Source organism: Euleptes europaea, chromosome 5, assembly GCF_029931775.1.
Source record: "Euleptes europaea isolate rEulEur1 chromosome 5, rEulEur1.hap1, whole genome shotgun sequence".
Classification (NCBI taxonomy): domain Eukaryota; kingdom Metazoa; phylum Chordata; class Lepidosauria; order Squamata; family Sphaerodactylidae; genus Euleptes; species Euleptes europaea.
The window spans coordinates 32148900-32157147 of record NC_079316.1 but is presented as its reverse complement, the minus strand read 5'-3'; the positions used below and the strand labels follow the sequence as shown (position 1 = coordinate 32157147).

The 8248-nt window shown below is 54.1% G+C and overlaps 1 protein-coding gene across 1 annotated transcript; it reads left to right on the top strand.

The window, feature by feature from the left end:
- The first annotated feature begins 599 nt into the window (after positions 1 to 599).
- Positions 600 to 3983, top strand: ZIC1 (Zic family member 1). Its single transcript, XM_056849890.1, has 3 exons — positions 600 to 1600; positions 2881 to 3044; positions 3786 to 3983. The coding sequence occupies exons 1-3, from the start codon at positions 610 to 612 to the stop codon at positions 3981 to 3983; spliced, it is 1353 nt and encodes a 450-aa protein (XP_056705868.1). The 5' UTR covers positions 600 to 609.
- The last annotated feature ends 4265 nt before the right edge of the window (positions 3984 to 8248 follow it).

Sequence of the window (8248 nt, the reverse complement as noted above, 5' to 3'; positions counted from 1 at the left end):
ACCTGAAGGAAGTTTCGTCTGGGGCCGTGCCGTTCCCCCCCTTCCTCCCGCGATGCGCCCGCTACTCCCTCTCGCCTCCCCATTGTTACTGGCGAGCGGGGTCTTTTGAATCCCCTCCCTCCTCCCCACCGAAGCCCCCCCGGAAAGTGCCGTCCGAGAGGCCAGCGCGGGAGGGGGGCGGCGGCCGGGGCTCTCCGGCTCTCTCTTTTTCCCCGCGGCCGCCGATTTCCTCGGCTTCTCGGTTGCTTCCCTCCTCCCCACCCCCTCGACCCCAGACTCCCCCGACCCTCGCCCACCCCTCCCGGGTTTTGGTGGCGGGTGTATATTTTTTGGGGTGGTGAGCGGATACCGCGGGGGGAGTTCCTGATGTGGTCGCCGTAGCGGGGCCGGACGCGGACTTTTGGCTGGAGAGCGGCGCGGCGGCGGCGGCGGTTCTTCGCGGCCGGCTCGTCGGCTCGGCTCGGCGGCGGCGGCTGCCGCTCGGTCCCCGGGGCGCGCCTCCTTCCTCCCCGCCCGCTCCTCTCCTCTCGTCTCGCCTCGTCTCCCGCGCTCCGCTCCTCTCCGGCCGCCGACTCCGCCGGGCGGTCCCCTCCGCTGCCGCCGCCCAAGATGCTGCTGGACGCCGGCCCGCAGTACCCGGCCATCGGCGTGACCACCTTCGGCTCGTCCCGCCACCACTCGGCGGGCGAGGTGCCGGAGCGGGAGGTGGCGCTGGGCATCAACCCGTTCGCCGACGCCGGCATGGGCGCCTTCAAGCTGAACCCCAGCAGCCACGAGCTGGCCTCGGCCGGCCAGACGGCCTTCACCTCGCAGGCGCCGGGCTACGCGGCCGCCGCCGCCCTGGGCCACCACCACCACCACCACCACCCGGGCCACGTCGGCTCGTACTCCAGCGCCGCCGCCTTCAACTCCACGCGGGACTTTCTCTTCCGCAACCGGGGCTTCGGCGAGGCGGCGGCCAGCGCCCAGCACAGCCTCTTCGCCTCGGCGGCCGGCGGCTTCGGGGCCCCCCACGGGCACGGCGAGGCGGCCGGCCACCTCCTCTTCCCGGGCCTCCACGAGCAGGCGGCCGGCCACGCCTCGCCCAACGCCCTCAACGGGCAGATGCGGCTGGGCTTCTCCGGGGACGTGTACGGGCGGCCCGAGCAGTACGGCCAGGTGACCAGCCCGCGCTCCGACCACTACGCCTCGCCCCAGCTCCACGGCTACGGCCACATGAACATGAACATGGCGGCCCACCACGGGGCGGGGGCCTTCTTCCGCTACATGCGCCAGCCCATCAAGCAGGAGCTCATCTGCAAGTGGATCGAGCCCGAGCAGCTGGCCAACCCCAAGAAGGCCTGCAACAAAACTTTCAGCACCATGCACGAGCTGGTCACCCACGTCACGGTGGAGCACGTCGGCGGGCCCGAGCAGTCCAACCACATCTGCTTCTGGGAGGAGTGCCCCCGCGAAGGGAAGCCTTTCAAGGCCAAGTACAAACTGGTCAACCACATCCGCGTCCACACCGGCGAGAAGCCCTTCCCCTGCCCTTTCCCCGGATGCGGGAAAGTCTTCGCGCGCTCCGAGAACCTCAAGATCCACAAAAGGACGCATACAGGTACCTCCCCCCCAGACCCACAACCGGGCCAGCCGGTGGGAGTCCCTCTTACTCCGCAAAAGGCAGCCCCGAATCCATTTCGGAGTGGGGAGGGGGAAAGGGTGGGCGCCCGGGGAAGGGATTCCCCAGTAAGAAACGAAGAAGTTTCATTTTCAAAATTTAGGCACGGGAGGTTTGGCCTCGGATTTGCCGCTCTCTGGATGCACATTTCCCCCATCCAAATTCTCCAAACTCAAAAATAAACCCCCCATGCAGAGTTTTGAGAATTCAGATGGGGAAAATGTGCATCCACAGAGCGGCAAATCCAAGGCAAAACCTCCCATGCATGTGTGGCATACAGCTCCGAATTATTATTTTTCTTTCTCTTTCTTTTTAACGGGTGGAGAAAAAAAATTAGAAATGTTTGGCAGGAGCCTACCGGCCTAGAAAGAAGGGGGCCGTGGCAGAAGGGAGAAAGGATGGCAGCGAACTGAATTGTTAAATTTATTGGTTTTAATTAATTGGTAGTCGAGGGCTCTGACTGTCTTGCGGTGAGGAATCCCGCTCAATATACGACTGGCGAGACCCAGCTTTCGCAGCTATCATTTTTTCCCTTTCCCTCTGTAAATATTTAATTATGTGGTGCAATTGTAAGTAATCTGAGCTGTACGGATTTATCTACTATTTCACGGTAACGGAGGGGGCTGGGATCGTGGAATTCTCCTGTAAATCACCCACGTCGTGTCTTTCGCACCCCCCCTCCCTTTAAAGTGTCGTGTGTTTATCTAAGAATACGGAGCGGCAGCGATTATGGTTTGAGTAGCTTATTCAGAGCCGTGTAATGCACTGGAAGTTTAACAACGGTACAGTCGTAGAAGGATATATGGAAGCTGCATATTAAATAAAGGGGGAGAGAGAGAGAGAGAGAGAGAGGCGATAAAATAACATTTGATTTCTCCATAAACGCGGCAACTGAACCCCAGAGATTTTGTGCTTTGAAAATAAAATACTACTCGCCAGGCGTCCTTTTGCTGATAAAAAATATATATGCAGCTTTAAATGAAGGCAGGGAGAGAGAGAGAGAGAGAGAGAGAGAGAGAGAGAGAGAGAAAGAAAGAAAGAAAGAAAGAAAGAAAGAAAGAAAGAAAGAAAGAAAGAATTATCTAGGCTCTGTTTTGTAGTGTACGCAGGAAGTGTAGTGGAAGTTACAATAGACCGGTCTGCTTGCTATGTATAATTCAGGAGCAATGAAATATCCGCCCGAATTCTCATGGGGTCGACTTTGTTTGTTTCCGCCATAGGTGAAAAGCCCTTCAAGTGCGAATTCGAGGGCTGCGACCGGCGCTTCGCCAACAGCAGCGACCGCAAAAAGCACATGCACGTCCACACTTCGGACAAGCCTTATCTCTGCAAAATGTGCGACAAGTCCTACACGCACCCGAGCTCCCTCCGCAAACACATGAAGGTAAGCGCTCTTCCCGAAGCAGCCGGGATCCGCGCGGCCCGCTCGGCCTTCGCCTCTCCTGTCCCCCCACCCCCGCTTGGCTAAGACGCCGCCGCTATTGACGTGGTGTGGGGGGGGGAAGGGGGGAGAGAGAGATAGGATTATTAAACAGAAGTGACTCCAGGCCGCAGACAGGGAAGGGGAAGCCCGGGCCCGCGTTGTTTTTGCCAGTCCGCAAGGGGCTTCCAGGGGGGCACGTTTCCCCGGCTCGCAGGCAGCCCGGACGCGGGAAGCTCTGCTCTTTCGCTCTGCTTCCCCGTCCCCGGCTGGCCGAGGGTGGCGCCTCGCTCCCGGGGAAGGAGTTCGAGGCCAGACAGGATGGAGGAGCCCGAAGGGGAAGCGGGCAGACGCGCAAGCTCCGCTCCCGGCTCGCCTTGCCTGCGGCTCGCGGGCCTTTTGTGTCTCCCAGGGCCCCCAGTCGATCTCTCGCGGCCTGGCGCTGCATGTTAGACGGGGTGGCCAACTTCACCTGCCCCCCCCCCCACGGTGGCATTTAGAGTTCATCCTATAAACCCAGCCCAGTGGGGTGGCGGGGAAATTGAGCCCAGGACGCGCGCGCCTGGCCGTCGCCCCCTATCTTCGTGGCTCTATAGGGCGAGACGTCCGCGGGGCGCGCCCGCACCCCTCGGGGGACGCGTCCTGCGTGCCCACCCGGCCCGCGGCCCTTTCCTCTGTCTGTGACCCCCTTCCGCTGTTTTCCAGGTCCACGAGTCGTCCTCCCAGGGATCGCAGCCTTCTCCCGCCGCCAGCTCGGGCTACGAGTCGTCCACCCCCCCGACCATCGTTTCTCCGTCGACAGAAAACCAAACCGCCAGCTCTTTATCGCCGCCGTCCTCAGCCGTCCATCACACCTCCAGCCACAGCACGCTCACGTCAAATTTTAACGAATGGTACGTTTAAACAAAAAACAAAACAAAACAAAAACCGCAAAATCCAACCTATTTAAAAGACTCCAAAAATGAACGAACACTTTGGAATCGATTTTTTTGTTGTTGTTGTTTTGGCTTGGTTTGGGTGCTTCTGCTTTTATTTCCTTCCTTTCTTTTTAAAATGCCGCCAAGTAGACCCAGGACCGAACCAAATCCAGCCTTTGGATTTGGTGTTTTTATTTTCCTTTATTTTATTTTGGGGTTTGGTTTCCCCCGCTCCTTCCTTCCATCTCTTGTTGTTCTGCTTCGGTTTCGTGGCGTTTGGGTCAAAAGGGGCGGGGAAGGTTGTGTAGGGTGCGGGAGAAGAGTGGGGCTGCCGGCCCACCTCGCCAGCGGGCAGGGCTTTTGAATGGAACCACTGACTGGAATGCTGAAAGGGCAGGTCTTTCCGGGCGGCGGCCTGGTGGTCGCTGCGCTTCTTCTGCTTCTTTTTCCTTTCCTCCCCTCCCCTTTCTTTCTGTAAATACAGAAATATTAGCTTACGATGTACTGTTTGATTTTGTAAATAGTCATACCACAAGTTGAATAAGGGGGATCTGTGGAATTGTGGTCTTTGCATATATGTGGGGGGAGGGGAATAGGGGAAGGGAGGGGGAGGAGGTGGAAGGGGGGGCAAAGGAGGGAGGAGGTAGTAAATCAACTATTTGTACTGAATGGCAAGGATGTTCTAGTAAATGTGTACCAAAATGTGAATTACTTTGTATTATTACAGTCTAAACGTCGATCTAACAAGGAATATGATTATTGGTATTAATGTGCTTTTTCTTTTGTATAAAGTGCAAACATTTCGTCGCCAAGTCCAGTCTAAGTAGTGCAGTAAAATGTTGTTACACGTCCTGTCAAGAAATTCGTATAGTGCAAGCCTGGATCTGCGTGTCAAACTGTTACATTTGTTTATGTAAAGTGATATTAAAAAAAAAAAAACAAGCTATAAACTATAACCTGTCCGTTGCTTTTGGCAAATACAACCACATACTGTATATACTTCCTAATTTTCCATATTTATCCGCATGTAAAGGTCCGGTTATACATGTTACAGATATTCAATATTTATGGATAGAAGAATTGGTATGTACAATTTAGTTTACAGAAACTGTTTGGTAACATTTCGTACCTTATTAAAGATTCTGAAATCCCAGAATGCCGTGGTAGGAATCCTTATTGACTCAGCCTGGTGCTGCAACCGAGCTAGGGCATAGGGCAGGAAGCTCCGGAGTGGGCCAAGGATGCTCCCCCCACCCCACCCAGATCCCTTCTGCCACCCACTCCCCCCTAGGTCATCTCTAAAGCAGCGAGGTTAATATAAATGTGATCTCTGAAGGTCTCTCTGCTGCCTTTAGGGTAAGGAAGTCATACGCATTTGTATCAACACCTATGGAACAAAAAATAGTTTGGGACAGAAATATAATGCAGATGATGGGATAATAGTAATAGTAATAATAATAATAATAATAATAAATAATAAATGAGGGCAATAGATGCTAGGTGCCTCATGGATGTCAATAGTGGCGATTTTTCTCCCAGGAGGCAAGTCTTGGGCCGGGACAATTTCTTAAAACGAAGCTGTCCCTTGCTACCCTCACTAGTTGTTAAGATAACTAATGTCAGGAGTTTGTGGTTTTGTGTGTGTGGTTTTGTAAATGGAGAGGCAATAGCTCCAACTTCTTTTAAGCATTTTATCTAGGCCAGATCGCTTCCTCCTCCTTTCTGCCCGCCCCAATTCCCTATCCCTAAAAAAAAAAAAAACAACAACAACACCATTGTTAGCCTTCCCAACCTGAGGTGGATTTCAATCAACCCTGTCCTAGGTTATGGTGGTCGTGATTATAATGTCTATGGTTTTGCCAACGTTTCCTACCCCACCATCCACAAAACGAAGCAATCCGGGGGAGGGAGGGTGGGAGTCGACGTCGTTTGATTATCTCTTTGCTTCCCCCCCTCATCTACTTAATAAATTCGTTCCATTGGCTGGCGGTGGTACAGTAAATTTGTAAATGAGGAGACTGCAGATATAGATAGATATATATATAAATCTAAATTACTTGTGCTTAATGGCTGTGGCAGAACGCCTTTTCCCTCCGAATCAGATTGTCTCCCTCGCAGTTTAGTTTGATAGATTCGAGAGCGGCGGCGCTTCCCCCTGAACTCGGCGCGGGCTGGCGGGGACCGCGGGGCTTTGTTCCTCGGCGGGGCTGGCATGACCGCCCCATTAAGCAGGCAACATATCAACAGACAACGGCGGAGCATGAGCCGGGCCAGAGCTCTCCTCCGCGCGGGGCTTGATGTCACTCACAGGGCCAAAGGCACCTGCCCGCCTTCCCCTGGCCCGAGACGCCCTTTGGCAGCCTTCATTCAAACCCAGGTCTATAGGAGAGGGGTGCACGTGAGAGATTTAGGGGCACGATCCCAATATTAAGGGCCACGAGGGTCTGGAAGGCTGCAGTTTGGTTCCACGGACTCCCTCGTTCCTTGCAGCATTGTCCGAGAACTGTCCAGAGCAATCGACTGTGCTGGGACATATTGTATATTATCCTGGCGATAGGAAACATATTGGAGAAAACGCATGGGAGGTTTTGCCTTGGATTTGCACATTTTCCCCATCTGAATTCTCAAAACTGCATGGGGGCTTATTTTTTGAGTGCTGAGAATTCGGCTGGGGAAAATGTGCATTTAGAGAGTGGCAAATCCAAGGCAAAACCTCCCATGCGTTTTCGCCCATGGTCGTGGGGTGGGGACTGTGCCTTTTTACAAGTGCTTTAGCTTACCTTGGCCTGCCTCGGTCTGATGATAGGGAAAGGGTTCTAAGGGAGGCCGGTTCTCATGGACCTCCTCCAGCTGCAAAGAAACCGTCCCAAAGGGTCGAGCCCTTCCTTCCTTCCTTCCTTCCTTCCTTCCTTCCTTCCTTCCTTCCTTCCTTCCTTCCTTCCTTCCTTCCTTCCTTCCTTCCTTCCTAAACTTAGAAATTGTTATTCTGTCGAGCAGCTCCTTCCTCCGCTTCGTCAGTGCAAAGAGCGCCACCTTGCCGGGCTCGCAGCTACTGAAAGAAAGTTGGAGAGAAACCCGTAGAAGCAGCCGAGAGGAGTCCCCGGGAGCCACTGCGGCCCAAAGCAATGGCGACCGTCGAAGCCTAAGGAAACGGCAAGTTGAGGCTGGAGCCCTAGATGTAGCGACCCGGTCCGAAATGCACGGTTTATGATGTAGGCCGTGGACCCGCCAGCCTGCTTCTTTCTCCTGCCTCCCCTCTCCCTTTCGCAGCATCCAGAAAACGAGCAGGAGGGAAGTCTAGGAGATCTAGATGGACCTAAAACGGTAGGCCTTGTAGGCTCTTTAGACGGGGCGTTTTAAAAAGGTCTCTCTCTCTCCCCCACCCCTCTTCTTTATCTATATCTAAGCAAGCACTTCATGTTCTGGAAGGTCTAGAAATGTTCCAGTATCTCTAACTTTACAAACCCCCCCCCCCCCCCACACACACACACAAATAAGAGGTATCCTGAAACAGCCAATTCCGGGACATAAATCAGAAAGTAATGCTAGAAATAAAACATGTTCTTCATTACATTTGAACAGGTTTCTTTTGTTTTTTTTAATATTGTTAGGTGAAGGGTGTGTGTGTTTTGTTTTGTTTTTAAAGGAGAGAAGTTGTGGTCTCTTGTAAGAATGCTTTAATTAACCCCAACAGTGCCTTTACTGTAGCAACCAATACCTGGCCAAGATAATTATTTTTTTAAAAAGAAGTATTGACGAGGCTATATTAAGCTTGCATTAGATGGCCCTTTAAACTTCAGCGTGCTCTGTCACCGTGCGAGGACTTTTCAGAGTGCTTGGCGAGATGTATGTTTCATACTATTCTTCACGGGCTATTAGGCTTGGAAAGATGCGAAGGTCGGTGGAGAAATATGAATTGCTGGCGCTTGTTTAGCAGCCAGCCGAGACAATGCTGTCGGGGCGGGCAGCGCCGAGGGTTTCGCACGGAGGTGGTCGGCGCCGGCAGCCTGGCCCGGGAGGCTTCTCCTTTTATTCCCCCCACCCCAGCCTCTCGATCATCTCGCGAAGTCCAGCCCGTTTCCTTGAGGCGAACCCGGAGCCTTTGAAGACCATCCCGGAGCCCGGCCTAAGGTGGAGAGAAGACGTGGGAGCGCGTCCGCACGGGTTTCCCACGCAGGCCGGAGCTGCGGGTCCGCTTCTCGGCCTTTCTCCGTGCGTCGCTCGACAGGCTGCGGACCGAGGGGTTCTTAA